The sequence below is a fragment of the Lytechinus variegatus genome, chromosome 3 (genome assembly GCF_018143015.1).
Source record: "Lytechinus variegatus isolate NC3 chromosome 3, Lvar_3.0, whole genome shotgun sequence".
In the NCBI taxonomy this organism is placed as follows: domain Eukaryota; kingdom Metazoa; phylum Echinodermata; class Echinoidea; order Temnopleuroida; family Toxopneustidae; genus Lytechinus; species Lytechinus variegatus.
The window spans coordinates 31,588,439-31,605,772 of NC_054742.1; the positions used below are offsets into that span (position 1 = coordinate 31,588,439).

General features: G+C 35.6%; 2 protein-coding genes across 2 annotated transcripts; both read left to right on the top strand.

Moving 5' to 3' along the window:
* The first annotated feature begins 4,231 nt into the window (after positions 1–4,231).
* LOC121412200 (ankycorbin-like) lies at positions 4,232–13,790 on the top strand. The gene is made up of 2 exons (XM_041605108.1): positions 4,232–4,346; positions 13,021–13,790. Exon 2 carries the CDS (start codon positions 13,025–13,027, stop codon positions 13,673–13,675), a length of 651 nt encoding a protein of 216 aa, XP_041461042.1. The 5' UTR covers positions 4,232–4,346; positions 13,021–13,024; the 3' UTR covers positions 13,676–13,790.
* A 67-nt stretch (positions 13,791–13,857) lies between these two features.
* Positions 13,858–16,914, top strand: LOC121410770 (putative nuclease HARBI1). The gene is made up of 2 exons (XM_041603064.1): positions 13,858–14,935; positions 16,324–16,914. The coding sequence occupies exons 1-2, from the start codon at positions 14,196–14,198 to the stop codon at positions 16,598–16,600; spliced, it is 1,017 nt and encodes a 338-aa protein (XP_041458998.1). The 5' UTR covers positions 13,858–14,195; the 3' UTR covers positions 16,601–16,914.
* Positions 16,915–17,334: the final 420 nt, after the last annotated feature.

Sequence of the window (17,334 nt, forward strand, 5' to 3'; positions counted from 1 at the left end):
GGGGGGGGGTGTTGCAACCCCCCAACCCCCCCCCCTCTAGATCCGCTTCTGACGAACGTTTGAGAAAAATCAGACAAATAATGAGAAAGTTAATGCTATGGAGATCCTCAAATTGGCAATGCAACAAAGATGTGTGATGTCACTTCTGAACAACTCTCCCCATTACTTTAGCATGTATTTGACTTAAATTGCCTCTTTTATCACATCTATCCATAGATCATGTGTTCTTTCTATAGGGGGCATGTAATACAGATTTTTAAAGAATACATCATGGATAAAGAGTTTGTATCACCATAAGAAAAAGCAAAAAGAGACATTTCAGGGTATTTTATAGTCCATCAAAGGAAAAGTTGTTCACATGTGACATCACACATCCATGTCGCATTGCCAATGGGAGGATCTCCATATAGCATTAGTGATTGCAATATTCAAATGCTCATAACTTTCTCATTATTTGTCCGATTTTTCTCAGGCTTTCTTTGTTCTTATTCTTTGATTTTTCTGTTTTGACACAAGCCTACTTGTTCCAAAGGTTTCATTCCCCTTAAAAAAAAAGCCCGGGCGTCGGCTCCCAATTATGTCACAAGGTTTCTGAATATCATGGGTCTTAAGTCAGATTTGAAGGTGTTATTACGAAGTTGGAAATTCCATGCAAAGACGAGGAGCATGACGGTATATGTCTAAATGTATTTTTGGCTCAGTGATTTCTCGACTATTCAGGGGGAGATTCTTTATTTCCATCATGATCTTTAGCTTACTAGAACATGCAACATAGTCCAGGATAGAAGAGGCATAACCTTGTTTTTTTATTATATACAATATTTTTTGATGGTTTCTTGTCAATTCGAGGGTGCTGATTACGAATCTGAATGATGCCACTCGTGTAACCTTGAGCATTTTCCGCAAATCGGCAAAATCCAATATGGCCGCCAAAATATGCAAATTACCCATGAAAATCCTAAAATTGTTCACACATTGGCTACGAAATGCATGAAATTGTGTGGCAGGAGTGAAATACTCTCTGAAAAAATAATATTTGACAAACAATATATTTTCCTGAAATTCAAAATGGCCACCAAAGGCCCTTGTATATTGTATTATGTACAATATGAATAGAGAAAACTAATTTTCACAAAAATGAGCACTAAACTGCAAAAAATCGAGATGTACGAACGAAGTAATATATGCAAATCATCATTACTAACGAGATATATCATTTATTATGTCATATATGGGAACATTTTTGTATTTTGATATCTAAAATAGCCGCCACTCGCCCAAACAGTATTGCGTACAATGGCAATGGGGGCCAAAAAATTCACAAGAGTGATCACTAAAATGCATATTATTAAGATTAAACGAGTGGAATACTGACTAAAAACATAATTGTTAACGAAATATATTATTAATATGCCATGTATGTGATGAATGTTTTATTTTGATATTCAAAATGGCTGCCAAAGGCCCTAAAAGTATTATGCACAATGAGAAAGAGAAGCAAAGAAATCACAAGAGAGAGCACTAAAATGCATATTATATGTGATAAATTGATGGGATACTTTCTAAAAACATATTTTCTAACGAAATATATCATTCAGGTTTCAAGTTTGTGTTAAATACTGTATTTTGACTTTCAAAATGGCCGCCATAGACATTAACAGTATTATGTACAATGTAAAGTGGGAAACCAATATTCACAAGAGTGAGCACCATAATAGTGATATATGAGTAAAATATTGTCTGAAAGCATAATTTCTATTAAGATATATCATTTATTCTGCCAGTTAGGTGATAAATGCTGTTATTGGAAAGTCAAAATGGCCGCTACAGGCCCTTATGGTATTATGCACAATGTGAATGGGAACAAATTATTTCAACAGAATTTGGTTTTGCTTGGCCAAATGGTGATGTATGAGTGAAATATTGTCTGACATGATTTATAACAAAATATATCATATCTTATGCAATCTAGGTGATGAATACTGTATTTCAACATTCAAAATGGCTGCCATATGCCCCTTTTGTGAACATTATTTTTTGCAGGTGTTTCTGCATTTATTGAAAATTCAAGATATCAAAGACAGTAATCATAATGAATATAAAGAAATACAAAAATAAATGAAATAATTACAAATTGTGACGATTACATAATAGAATAATTTACATAGATATACATGTACATGTAAGTAATAATAATTATATAAAATAAAATGCAGTGGCCAGCTATCATAAGCAAAATGCTTGAGAGAATAGCAGCCGAAGGAAGGCAGCTACATGAAAACCATTGTAGAAAAAAAAAATCACGGGTCTATAATTATAATGATGTCACATAATTATTTGAAATGTTAAGAAAAAAAAGGGGGAGAGGGTAAAGGGGTCATGTGAGGTGGTGTAGATGTGGGTGCACGTGCAGGTGAGATTTTTACACGTACTTTGATACAAGAAACTTCTTTAATAAAGCTTTAAAGGAAAAAAGAGAGGTAGCTTGTTTAATGTTATTCGGCAAAGTGTTCCAAACTTCAGGACCGTGATGACGTATTGTTTTGTGAGCAATTATTATTTTTGGATTTGTTAGGTGGAAGTCAGATGAATGTCGTGTAGGGTATGAATGTATGTCTCTGTTGTAAACAAAAATATTACGGAAGGATGCTGGAATAGTGTTGTTGGAAAATTTATACATAAAAATGGCAGTTTGAAAAGTGTGAATATCGTAAATTTTCAATGTCTTAAAATAATGAAATATTGGATCAGTATGGGCGAGATAATGAGAGTGATAACAAATACGAAGAGCTTTCTTTTGAAGACGTAATATTGAGTCTATTTTTATTTTGTTGCTATTTCCCCATGCTATGTTACAGTAAGAAATGTGTGACAAAATAAAGGAGTTGTAAAGCATTAGTAATGATCTTTGAGATATATAATATTTCAATTTGTACAAGATGCCTATGGCCCTTGCAATCATCATGCTTATATTACGAATATGACTACTCCATGTTACGTTAGAATCGATCGATACACCTAAAAATTTTGTTTCCTGTTTTTCGTTAATGGGCATATCATTGATATAAATGATATCGCGAAATACTTGTTTCGAATTAATATGTTTAAAGTACATGTAGTTTGTTTTATTTATGTTAAGGGAGAGTCTATTTGATTTAAACCATAAAGATAATTTTTTTAATTCTTGATTTAGAGTTGCGACTAGAATGTTTAAGTTCTGATGAGAATAAAATATGTTAGTGTCGTCTGCAAATAAAACGTATGTAAGTAAAGGTGATGCATTAACAATATCATTCATATAGATTAAAAATAATAGGGGGCCTAGAATTGAACCCTGAGGTACTCCACATTTAACGGGGCATGTATGGGATGATTTGAATTTAAAATTAACAAATTATTTGTCTCCACTCAAATTGTATATTTTACAATAAGGGCTTATGGTACGTGGCCATTTTCAATTTAAAAATGCAGCATTTATCAACTTAATTACACTTTGATATATCTCGTAAGAAACCATGGTTTTAGACAATATTTCACCCTTTCACAATTCACAATCATATGCAATATTTAGAGTCAAGCAAAGCCAAATTATGACAAAGTTATATGTCACATGTTACAATGTACACAATACTTTAGGACCTATGGCAGCCATTTTGGATTTCAAAGTACAGCATTTGTACAGCATTATGCATTTCATAGCCAATGTGTGGACAATTTAAGGATTTTCATGGGTAATTTGCATATTTTGGCGGCCATATTGGATTTTGCCAATTTGCGGAAAATGCTCAAAGTTACACGAGTGGCATCATCCAGATTCGTAATCAGCACCCTCGAATTGACAAGAAACCATCAAAAAATATAAATATAAAAAACAAGGTTTGGTCAAGTTCCTATGGGGTCTATCCTGGACTAACAGTATCATGATGGAAGGTTGGTGTCATAGGGACAGACTCCTAAAGTTTTATGTTTCTTGCGACGGGCGGGGCCTCATTTTGTTTCTTCAGATAGCTTTTTCTCACTCTTCTTAATCACCGATCTGTATAGATAGAGTTCTCAATTCTCTTTCAGATTCTGCGTTTTAGCCCCACAAGATGGCGTTTTTTATGAGCCCAGGCTTAGCTCTTATATATCGTTGACCGCGGTGATAAACGATGATAAATATTCATCGCCAATATTATAAAAACTTGACTGTTATTGTATCGCCAAACCCGGCGTCACACGCGAGCGGGCATAACGTAAGCTAAGCGAACTATAATGCACCCCGATATAAACTTAATTTGGGAGTAAGTCACTGCATTATAAGTATAGCGGGCATTCGCGGATCTATATCACTAACCAGACATTAGGTAAGATCTTCAGTTTCATTTTCATTCATGTTAATTAGCTGTAGTTGATAAACATTTCTATTCACTGTTAATTAAAATTCATGTTAATATGATCTTTACATTAATCATTATCCGGGATCATAAAAAATAAAGCAAAAACTCGGGTAACTGAAAATAAAGGTAAACCTTCAGAAATTTGGAAACTCTTATTAACTCTAATGGCAAATTCGAACTTAAGTCAAAAGTAATAAATTGCATTTAATGAGGAAACCGGGCCGAAAAACTGAATTCGTAAATCAAAAAGATATTGAAAATGTCATGAATAATTCATTTATTAATGTATCTAAAAACCTAACCCCATGAACTTATCTCTTGCTGAGGGTAAGATTCCAGACGACTGGAAATTAGCCCGTGTGACACCTATCTTTAAAGGTGGTAAAGTTAAGGATCCGCTGAACTTTGGACTGGTCTCCATTCTCCCTGTTTTATCAAATATTCTTGTAAAAGTAGTATTCAAACAAATTTATAAATAATAATAATGTAATAGAATTAGCCTTAAGCAACGAGGTCTCCGTCCCCTCGTTTATGAGGGAGTCGCAACAAATTAAATCAGGGCCCTGTCTTACAAAAATTTACATTGATCCAATCAACCACAACTATGGAAAGCCAGCAACGTCAACATCTTAAACATCTTGTTCAAAACATTTCCTAGGTATATTGTAAATTCATATCAGTGTTTTCTTGACAATTTACAATGCTTCTCTTTGTTTTCAAAGGACATTGCGCAAATTTCCTGAAGAAAAAATGACATTGATGGATCTCATATACTTGAGGTTGATCGAATCAATCGTAACAGGATGGGGCCCAGAATTACCTTCCTTCTCACTACGGAAACGGTGACCAGCAAACTTCATACTGCGTTTAATTACCGTGGTGGAGATAGGTGGAAAATTTCCATAAATTCCATTTTTTATTTTGTAATATCTCCAACTAATATACCCTCATTAAAAGTTGATTAGGCCTATGTGCCATCTAGTCTATGTTTTAAGGACTTGGTTGTCCATGTTTCTGAACCATACCAAGGAATACTTTTTACACATACCCTAAACAGGGAGAGTTTTGATGACAGAGAATATTTGATTCCTAAATCAAATGCAGCTCATTGCACGCATTCTATGCAAGAACTTTCCTTAGAAAGTTTTTTCTTGGGTCGCATAATGTATGAACTCATCCACTTCTTTAAGCTAATTGGTCAATTCCCTTGTCAGTATTGATGCATGAACATGAGCTTTATTAAATGTCATGTACTTTTGGGAATTTAAGTAGAGGTCAAACTTTGCAGATGCATCCTCTACTGCAAGCAATAGCATATCTAGCATCACCTATGACAAAGAAATGTACGGGCCCATGTACAAGCATAGAGTCATTATTGTCCCCATACAATAATTGGGTCCATGAATTGCTTTTTAGGATCTGATGCTGGATACGCGCATGGCAAGAAGCCGTTCTTGTGCATCCTTCAAAAGAGCAGTAGTCAATAATGATTCTGCAGAATCATGATTTGAATCATGATTCAGGTCGTGATTCTCAGGGTAAAAAAGAGGCGCATAAACGCACCCAATGCTATATAATCAGCATAGTCTAAATCTTCTCATTTCGCACTCTAGCAATTTCTTAATCCTTTTCTACATTAAATCCCACAGGGCAGGTTATGTGTTAATGTATAGGCATATGAAAGCTAAGCATATAGAGCAAACTTTAGGTCCACCCTTTATTGTTGTAATTTGTATATTGTCAAGTTCATTGTAGGTGTCGAGCGCTGGGTAGTACCAGCTTCCTTGTAACTTCTAAGTCTTGCTTGACCAGAAGTTCAGAACCTTTAAATAGAGATGCAAAAATCCAAGAAACTTCAGTTCGTAGTAGAGACAAAGAAGAGAGAATTCCAGTTGACTGTCAAAATATTTCTCGTATTCATTGCAAACAAGTGTACTTGTCTTATAGCCTCCAATAATATTGGTAAGATTACTTATAAGTTTTACTCTGTATCTTTCTGTTGATAGTTTAGCCCAAGATATAAGAATACTGTATATAGATTTATACATGTAGTATGATTATACTTTAGTTTCTTTCTTGAATTATAAACTTCTTTTGGTATTTAAAACCGATCTTTGTGTGTTATGGTATATATTCGGATAGATTTGGATATCTTGATATTTACTTTTCAAGACTTTATAGGTGTTATACCTACTGATAGTTGTTTATTCGGATAACAGTAGAATGAATGAGTTCTTTAATAACATTTATGTTCCTTGGTAGAATAGTGAAGAGTTATGTTCCAAGGTAGTATAGTGAATTTCGGTCTTATAGGAGTTACACTATATCCTACTATTTGAGTTCTGATAGTATTTCCGCTATATAGTCATTGTTTACTTATATAGTTCTAATCTTTAGAATGTTTACTAGTAGAGTATAACCATTTGTGGACTGTTTGAATGAGTAACTCAAAATGTATATAATTGTAGCTGTTTTATTTGCAATATTTTATCTCGGATTTTGGACCTTGGGATGACGGATTAATAAAGTTCCACATTATAAGCCACACCAAAGTCTGTGAATATATTTTTGAGTTAGTGAGAGTATTTAACTGAAGTTCCATCCGTTTATCATGTTTATCAAGGATAAAGGGCGACAACCACACTTGATTTTAATTCATTAGCAGAACATAATATTCGCACTTTACCAAATCTTAATTCATTTGAATCTGTAATTGAAAAAGCCCTGAAATCTTAATTACTCCCCCTTTTTTTTTTTTTTTTTACTTTAGTTTGGGTTATTTTCGTCACTATTATGTTTTTTCTGTTTGATTTCGTTTCTGTTTGTTTTATCACCCCTTTGGTTTTAGGTTTTATTTACTTTTCTCCATGATTTGTTATTCTTTATATTACTTGTACATTGCATGGCCTCTCTGAAAACCAGCCATTGGCTGATCGAGGGCTTTTTACCATGTTTAAATAAAATAAATCAAATCAAAATCAAATTGCAGGTACGCAAATATTGTATTTATTTGTATTGAAAAGTTAAATAATAAGATAGACACAGACAGATAAAAAGTGAGAATTTAATATACATTTTGTAGAAAAATAATGGAGAAGGGGAAAGGGGCGTGTTAAAAAGTAAGCTTCCCAATTTCACTTCATTGTTAGATCATGGTTTAAGTTAAAAGGGCACAGTAAAACGGATTTCAAAACGATTTGGGTAACATTTTCAGGTATACTTATCATTTTTTCTTTTTATCTTAATCAACTTATTTGTAGAGTTGCATTTCCTTCATATTTTAGAATGGCGAGAAAAAAATTTGTAGCATTTCTGTGAAAATAGAAATTTCTGACTTTGATAAAATGTTCGCTTATTCCAATATTTTTAATGATTTATTTCATTTCATTTTTAGTTTTGTATTGTTTCTTTTGTAAGGTTGATTGTACGTTATGAAAATAGCACGATTTAATAGACGTCACAACATCATAATAGCCACAAATGAAAAGGGCTCCTATAAGTGCAAATGCACACCTAAACATCTTTCTATGAAAGTAAATATTTAGAGAGTAAATTGCTTGGAAGTTTGTGCAATGTAGATAATAGCCCTATCAAAACATGGTGACAGCTTTTAAGAATAGGACGATCGTGACCTATACACGTCTTATGTTGTAAGAGGACGCAACCACGACATTGGGACCCAATATATACTTCTCTTTGAATTGTTGTCGAATTGTGCAGTGAGTATATAGGAGAAAAATGCTAATCAAAATCATGACTTTATAGGAAGAAACTAACAACCTCTCAGACTGTGATATTTTGTAATTAGTTCGATCATAGAATGGAAGGGATAAATGCACGCATACCGAAATATATCAGACAAGTTAATTTTTCTTTCACTTCATTCATGTCCATGAGTTTACCCGATTTTTTTTTTCAAAACATATACACAGATGCCGTCATGTGATGCAGCAGTATTTGAATGAATTTGCTGTCACGATAAAGAAGAACATGCTAATAATATTACTAATACAATTATCGAAAATAGTGATACTAATTGGACTTCTATATCGCCAAATCCATTCTGTATAATGCTCAAAGCGCTTTTTAAGAAATGTTGATGGAAAATGATGAAAATCAAATACGTGTTTTTAGGTGTGTTTTTTAAGTTTCATATATTAGGCATTTTTTTCATTGTCTTCAGGAAGGCTGTTCCATAACTGAGAGGGCGAGTAGACAAATGACCCCCCTCGATTTTAGAAACTTTTGGGGTACACTGTTAAAAAAACCCTGATTTTACAGAAAAGGGAAAGAAGATTTTGCAAAAAGCAATAACAGAATCATTCTGTAAATTCATAAAACAGGAATTTTTCTGCAATTTGACAGATTACGTCTGTTTAAAAAGGGGGAAAATGGTGTTTTATTAAAGGAAATTTGTAAGGTTCCATACACCAAATACCAATATCCTGTAAGATTACGCAATCGGGTAAGATTACAGGTGTTCTCGAGACTCTGCTGCAGGAACTTCTTTTATTTTAAGAATGAATTTTCTAACAGTGTATCAAAGAACTGGAAGTGGAGGATCGTAATGACAATGAGGGGTGTAGAATAAAATTCACCAAGCACAATGCTGAAAATATCAAAATCTGATAAATAACGAAGTTATTGAATTTAAATTAAGCAATATTTTGTTTAAAAAAATAGTTACATGCACGTTGCCATTGTGATGTTATATCCCCACATTCCCTTTTCTTATATTGTTACAAAATGATTATCGCATATTTCCATACATGTGTGTATGATTATGTCTCCCTTATAACATAGCACATGTATAATAAAAATAAGTTGCAGCAATGAATATCTTATGCATTAAATCATTTTTCAATCTAATATTCTTAATTTTTGGAGAACAAAATTGGAATAAACATAATTCCATATAATCAAGTACAAAGGAACAAAAGAGAACATGACATTACCAATTTGCTCATTGAATATTCATGAAAACGTGCGTAGAACTGTGTCACCGAAATAATGCAAATCTTCAAAATGTCATAACTTTATTCCTTGTCCGATTTAATTTTCACTATCTGTTTAAACCATGTTATATTTAGCTTGGAGTACCCCTTAAATGAAATAAGGTAATGTGGAAAAAAAACGTAAACACACAAGGAATGTTTAATATTAACAACAAAATCTTAAAAATAATACGATTGATATGATTTGCAGGCCTATAGTATCATTCTCGTCCTTCTCTTATATAGTTCAATATTCTTATCGTAATAACATTAGTAAGATAACAATGAAGATGTGTTATCATGCTAGTTTTATTCTTAATTTTGATATTCATTGTGTGCATGGGACAGAGATTGAATTTAACATGAAATGCCAAATTTTATTAGAAAAACGAGACAGCAATATCTAGGAAAATAAATATAATTCTTGCCGTTTTAAAAATATAAGTTATATGAATCGAATATTGAACTGGACTGTTCCTTTTGTGTGGTTAAGCTATAAGAAAGGTAATTAACAGAATAGACACCAGTCAGTCTGTTATGTTGACGCATTCATTCAGGCAAAGTGTGAGTGCTTTCTGTTTTCCACTAAAATCTTTTATGCAAGAAAACCTGGGGCAGCCAAATCATGTTTTCATAGTAATTCGACATTCACAATCTATTTTTATTTCGCATGATAAATCCATTTCATAGCAGATAATGAAACAGAATTCCAAATATCAAACATTCTTTGTTGAAGCTTAGAGAATATCCGTCAACCATGCGTTGTAATTGCGAATACATTGAATTCATGACTCCAGTCGTTCCATTAGAACATGATTTCAATTCAAATCAGGGGCGGATCCAAGGGGGTGGGGCGGCCCTTATTTGGGGGCAACTTGCAGAAAATAGTGCCCTATTCATTTATTTATTAAATTTTTTTTTTGACGTAGAGTTAATGACCTCAGAAACGCTGAAATCGCATATAAGGGGTTTTCTTTCAAATCTTTTTTTCGAGACCCCCCCCCCGTCAGGACGCACCTTCTGTGCGTGTTACGGGTCCTTCGCCCACTCCCCTTTAAAATTTCCTGGATCCACCTCTGCAAATAAAATTTGTTTTCTTCCATTTCACAACTCTCTACATTTTTTTTGTAAACATACATTCATACAAAAATCAGTTTGTTATGATTATGCAGTGGAGAGTGGTGTGATCGAGGCACCGGGGTAAATAAGGACTCTAGTTAGCTTTTAGCATATTGCTCAAGTATATGGATAGCGGTTTGTGTGGTGTTTGAGACAGTTCCTTAGTTTGAGCAGAGACATGATAAATAACGTGTCATTGCCCAATGCGCATGATCAGGTGGAGCACAAACCTAATAGCAATTACCCCAAATCCAAATTTGAACGTGGCATCGGCCATCGCAGAAGCGAGTTCTGCACCCACCCAGTATTGGACCAAATGGAACATGGACGAAATGGGACTAGACCAAGTGGTTATTAGACCAATTGACTATTTGGCCAAAAGGTAATAGACGTACTGATAATGGACAAAGTGGATATTGGACCAATTGAAAAAAATACAATTAGAATAAAACTAAATGATAATAAACGAAACGGCTATTAGACCAACTGGCTATTAGACGAGATGATAATTAGACGAAATGGTTATTGGACTATGTTGATAGTTGACTAACTAATGGTAGACGAAATGATATCAGACCATGCGATAGTGGGGAAAAAGGCAGTAGACGAAATGGCAATAAACAGATAAATATCCATACAAAGAGTAATCCTGATATCCAAATCATTTCATTCTCCTTCTCGTGTCTCAAAATACTTAGTGAAAGCATATTTTATATCTTATCTGTAATAGCTCGAGTCCTGAAGAAAATACCGCTGTGACATTATACGTTGCGACATGTGACGTTATGCGTTAGAAAAACTACGACATTATGCGTTGACTGTGACATTATGCGTCGGACGCTCTTGGCATAATGTCGCAATCTTCCCCTTTTTTTCCTGACTGGAAACCTGTGGACTTAACAAGCCCGATGGGACGAATGAGTCCCCCCGGATTTAATTATAATTAACACTGTATACTAATTGTTACATCTGTTAAAACAATACGTAAAATGCAGTGTAGACAACTCCGCACATGCTTATGTACATATAAGTGTCAATTTCCAATATATAAAACATATACAAACATAGTACATAACTGTGACAGTTGAAAGCACAATCCAACAATCATTTTTTTAATGATATTGGATAGGATTAATAGTTAAATCTTTGGAAATTGGGTCCTTGGGGAAAAAAATCAATATCAATCCTGTGATTGTTACCAACAAAATGTTCATTGATTGTATCAAACCAACTGAACTATTTTCGCTTTGAATATAGCAACACGAAACAGTTTTTAATCAAGGAGCACAATTTGCTCCATTTTGAAGGGGCAAATAACACTAGCGTATCTAGCATCAACTATAACAGAAATGTCTAACTCATGCACAAGCATATCAGAGTCACTATTGTCCCCAGAAAATTGGGCCCATGAACAAGGCCCTGTTACAACCGATAATGTTTTGCTTATCAATATGCAAATGGACTGATTAGTTCTCACATTTCTATTGGACGGTAGGTCTACTGTAGATCTACTATTATCATCTAATCTTTCTAACCCAGTATTATATCTAATCTAAAGTTTCTACTGCTTTGCATTAAAAAGATGTGATTAGAATTATGAAAAATGGGGCTTATTTACCACACTCTTCCCTACATGTTAGGTAGAAGGCGTTCCTAGCAGCATACAATACAGTAAACAATACAAAGAGAACACGAAGGGTTGGAAAAGTGCAGAGAGAATAAGATCGAGAAGAAGGGAGGGGGCAGAGAGAGAGAGAGAGGGGGGAGACGTTAGCGGAGAGGCGGGCATGAATTACTGAGTTGTCTGAGGCATCAATCCTGGAGGCAGGGGGCGATTGGCCCCAATTAAAATGAAAAAAATCGATATGTTTGCCTCCGACAATAAATATTTGACTATTTGAAAAATTAATGAAAACTGCACTGCAAATATATTTCAAAAAGTATTGGAAAGCACTATGACACTACTGAACTTTGCCTGAAATACTATAAAACATTCAAACATTCTCAATTTTCGGCGCGCACGGTCGCCTTTTTTTTATCACACCCCATCCAAAATATGGAACGACGCCCCTGCTGGTTACTAAACTTAATATCATGAATACATTGCCATGCTCTATGTATCAGCTGCTATTTTGTTTACAGCATTGAAATGTGCAAATGATTCTTAGTTATTGTTTGGCCCGAATTACACACACCTCCTCCAGCCCAAGTTATTCCTCTCCTAAGGGGGGGGGGGGAATCAATATTCAGTTTGTCAAAAATAGGTTTTCTGTTATAGTTCTAGTGAGAAAATCCGTCCACCTTCCCTCTCGAGCTCCACCCCCCCCCCCCCCGTCTTCATTACCCTTCTCATCCCCTCTCACTCGTAACCGTCATGCCTATGTACTATAAGTTTAATATTATTATGCGGGGGCACCCCGATAAGTTGTCAAAACTTGCATTATCAGGATGATAGACTTCGGACACACCCCTATTACTCTTTGTAAAATATAAGGCTAACTTTTTGTACATTCTCAAACCTATTCCAGGAAGATGGCGAAAAGCTGCTTGGGCTCCCAGATTTTCAAGATCGCTGAATATGGTGATAGCGAGAAACTGCTTGCTCTCATTCAGTCTCACTCACAAAGTGAAGTTCACCAAGCTTTGAGATGGCGGAGGAAATGGAGAATACTCGCTCGCTACCGTGATCCCGATGGCAGGAACGCCCTCTCCGTTGCTGCAGCAAATGGCCACACTGAGGTCATCAAGGCTCTGATAAAATTTAATGCTATCGAACTTGAAAAGGCCGATTTTCTGGCAAGCTCTGGGGTTGGCGGCAGTGTCGTTGGGTCCTTGTTTCATGCTTTCAAGAACGAACAATATGAATCAGCCCATGCATTGATAGCCGCTGGAGTGGACCCATCTCAAGATCTCTTGCTCCATGCTCTGGTCATCTGGTCATCAATCCGATGCCGCAGGATCTATCCCTTCATGACGCTCCTTGAAGGAAAGATTGATTTTGATCAGAAGGACGAGGATGGTCAGACGGCACTCATGCTAGCCTGCAAGCAAGGGAACTATACTATGGTAAAAGCTCTGCTTAAATATGGTGCTGACCCAAACATGCAGGATCCAAATGGAAGCACAGCCGTGCAAATGATCCCTAGTGCGGAGAAGATCAAAGAACTTGGTAAAGCTGATTAAAGACTGCAAATCATCAACCTTTTCTAGATCAAGACGGAGTTCTCCCGGTTACCCATTACTGATAAACGACATTCATTGGCTGCATTATTGTGTGCGTCATTTAATATCAATGTAATCTTATGGTTCCGGGACAGCCCGACCACCGGACAGCCCGACCCTGGACAGCCCGACCCGCTGCCCAGGGCTCGATTTCACTAACGTTTTTTATGCATCGCTAACTCTTCGTAAGGGCTTGAACCCATCGCAACTTCGCAAACCCATCGCCCATGGGCGATGGGTTGCTTTTCGATTTCACGAAACTCTTGCGACGGGTTCATCCATCGTTAACCCATCGCGGCTCGGCAGATGCCCAAAGGGTGATCGCAGGGCTGCGATGGGTTCAAAAACGTAACTTCCTGTCCCAAGGTCATGTTTTGGCGCGAACACTTTGCCGATACTTATTTCTTGACATTCGACCGTGTAGACATTCTGCTCTCTAAAATTTCAGATTTTTCAATAGTTTTTATAAGTTTATCTCATCATGGCTCTTCTTCTGTACGTTAATAACGCTCGAGCGCTCAATCGAGAGCGTGTCTTCAGGGATAGGACCAATCCCTTGGATGTATTAAACGATAGGAAGATGCATAAGTACTACCGTTTCACTCGGCAAGGAGTGATGAGGATCATCGACCTAATTCAGGACCGCATAGCCCCTTTGACAGAGAGGAGTCATTCCATAGACTCAAGGTTGCAGGTGTTTGTTGCTCTGAACTTTTATGCAACATCCGACTTTTACTCCAGTGTCCAGAAGGAGCATGGTGTTTCTTCAGCTAGCGTTTGCAGAATAGTCGCTAGAGTTTCCGAAGCTCTGGCAAACTTGAAAGATGAAGTAATAACATGGCGGCCAGTGGTTGAAAAGCAGAGGGAGTTTATGGAGACGAGTGGATTCCCCATGGTCGTCGGGGCAGTGGACTGTACTCATATTTGGCTTGATGGCAGCCCTTTGGGGGACACTGAATACGCATTCATCAACAGGAAGGGATGGCACAGTATCAATGTTCAGTACATAAGTGATGCCAAGTACAACATAATCAATGTAAGTGCACGGTGGCCAGGATCTGTGCATGACAGCAGAGTCTTCGAGAATTCAGCGGTAGGACAATCGTTCCAGCGTGGTGAATTGGAAGGTGTCATTCTTGGTGACTCTGGTTACCCGCAAAGATCATGGTTAATGACCCCATTTCGTAATCCTCAAACACCTGCAGAACGCGCTTACAACAGGTAGGATACATTTTCCGACTAAAAAGTATTGCTATTGTGAAACGCAATTTGCATTATTAACTAGGGACCTACTTTATTAATTCCCGATGTGGATATGTTTATAGATTGAGCTTAATATAGATTGCATTCGCCTTTAATCAGAATGTTGAGCGGGATCCCGGAAATATCACCAAACACCCTGAAATGCTCCTTACCCCCCCCCCCCCCCGCCGAACCTGATTGAGCCCACTGAGAAAATCACAAACATGACAGTTTTAGTGTAGGTTACTATAAAAATATGAATTGCTTACACATACTTAGTTGAAATATATATGTTAGACATCCCATTTCATGTATTTTTTTGTATTTTTTTAATATAGACATATTCTTTACAAAGGGATAAAGAATTGAATTTGAATATTCTAAAGCTAAGTACTTATCCTAACAAAATATTCATCTATGCGTATAGACATGTACGAAAACAATTTGTTATAAATTATGTTCTGTTGGAAATAAAATCGAATTTGAATTGAATAGACATTGCAGATTACGCGACTAATTATGAATTGCTGCATGTATATTAAAAAAGAAGTGATGCAAAGTGTAATTTTGGATGTTTATGATTCACATAATTTTACATTTCTAAATTACTTTTTTTTCTAATGAGTGAAACCCCTTGACTGATCCAATTAGTTTTAAAATACATGGGTTCTAAAACGTCTAACATTTTCACTAATAGGCACTGGCGTATCAAGGGGGGGGGGTCAACATCGCCACACACCAAAACTTACACGGTCGAGAAAAAGAAAGGGAAAGAAAAACGAGTTAAGAAGGAGAATGCTTATAAATCAGTATATCTTATATTGCGGAATGGGTATCGAAATCCCTGCAATCTGATTGGTTGAGAGCTATGCTAGAATTTTTACTGGCTGCATGAGAAAAAAATATAAAATTTAACAAGAAAAAAAATAAATAAATAAAAGAAAAAAATTGACATAATTTTATTTTTATTTTTTGTATGTATTTCTTTAATCAAAAAAAGAAAAGAAAATCACTTTAAAGAAATAAAATTTCATGCGTCTGGTCAAAAAAAATAATGCATCCGTCAATAAAAAACAAGCTTCCAGTAAAAAAAATCATGCATCCGGTAAATACTTTCATGCGTCCGGTAAATTTCTTATTTTAAATTTTGGGAATTTAAAAAAATTAAAAGCCCCTATTATATAAAATGTGCACTCGGTACCTTTGGTATCAATGTCTAACTAAACCCACTCAGCTGCGCCTCGTGGGTTAAACGAGGCCAAAGTTACCTCGTGCACACAGTTGCTACCGACCCACTCTAACCCATGCATCATTTTTATACTTCACACTAAACTATGGCTTATTATATTTCCTTCATTTTAATTCAGGTCTCACATGAGAGGACGAGTGGTGGTGGAGCAAACTAACGGTCAGATAAAGAAGAAGTTCCCTTGCTTAAGGAGAGGTCTGAGAGTGGAACCAAAGAAAGCCTGCACAATCATCGTTGCTTGCACAGTCCTGTTCCGTCTCTCAAAAGAGTGGAAAGAGCCATACCTTGGAAGGGATCATGAAGTACCACAAGTAGGTGCAGATGACTTTGATGGTCCTGTCAGCAATGAGGGATATGCTGCACGTGCCCAACTGGTGGCCAGATGTTTCACTTGAAATGGATAACATTAATGACGTTGATTTCCCATGGAAAGGAACTTTTTAATCCATATAAATTTTCTTAATGAATAATGTTAACATAAATTCTAAATGATGGCAATTGATTTTATATGTTATGTTTGAAGGGTTTTTCAGGCTGAAAATATTATCATCTGAACAGATGAAATAATATAATATAAAAAAACACTTAAATTTCCATCAGAGTCTACAGGAATTAATAAAGTCATGAAATTTTAATGTTTTGCATTATTCGGTGAAAGAATACTAGGCATGTCTTCAGGAGTATGCGATAAACAATCTTATGATGTCACATTCTTTCATTCGTTTGTATTTTATTACATGAAATATTTTTTTTTTTCAAATTTTGTCCACCAAGAATGAAATAATTGGATCGGCAACTGATTTAATGGATAAAATATTCATTACTTCAATTTCAGTTAAAAGGGAGACATATCTGCAAGAAAATAATTTTTATTTCAATGATAACATAATGGAAAGTGAAGAGGTAATGTGACGTCATCATCAATGAATATTCACGACGGAGTACATATAACCATGATGACTGTTTTCTCAAAATATTGCTAAACTTTAAAATTCAATAACTTCTTTGTTTGGTTCTGAAATATGATGATAATTTTTGCGTTTGGCTCTATGAATTATAATCTATTTATTCAAATATTTTCTATTCAGGATTCCCCCTTTAATAACTTTGCACAATGAACATTATGAAT

Excerpts from the sequence above, each read along its gene's own strand:
- LOC121412200 (XM_041605108.1), top strand. The coding sequence starts at position 13,025 with ATGGCGAAAAGCTGCTTGGGCTCCCAGATTTTCAAGATCGCTGAATAT.
- LOC121410770 (XM_041603064.1), top strand. The coding sequence starts at position 14,196 with ATGGCTCTTCTTCTGTACGTTAATAACGCTCGAGCGCTCAATCGAGAG. Across the intron at positions 14,936-16,323 it reads GCAGAACGCGCTTACAACAG|GTCTCACATGAGAGGACGAG; the intron begins GTAGGATACATT and ends ATTTTAATTCAG.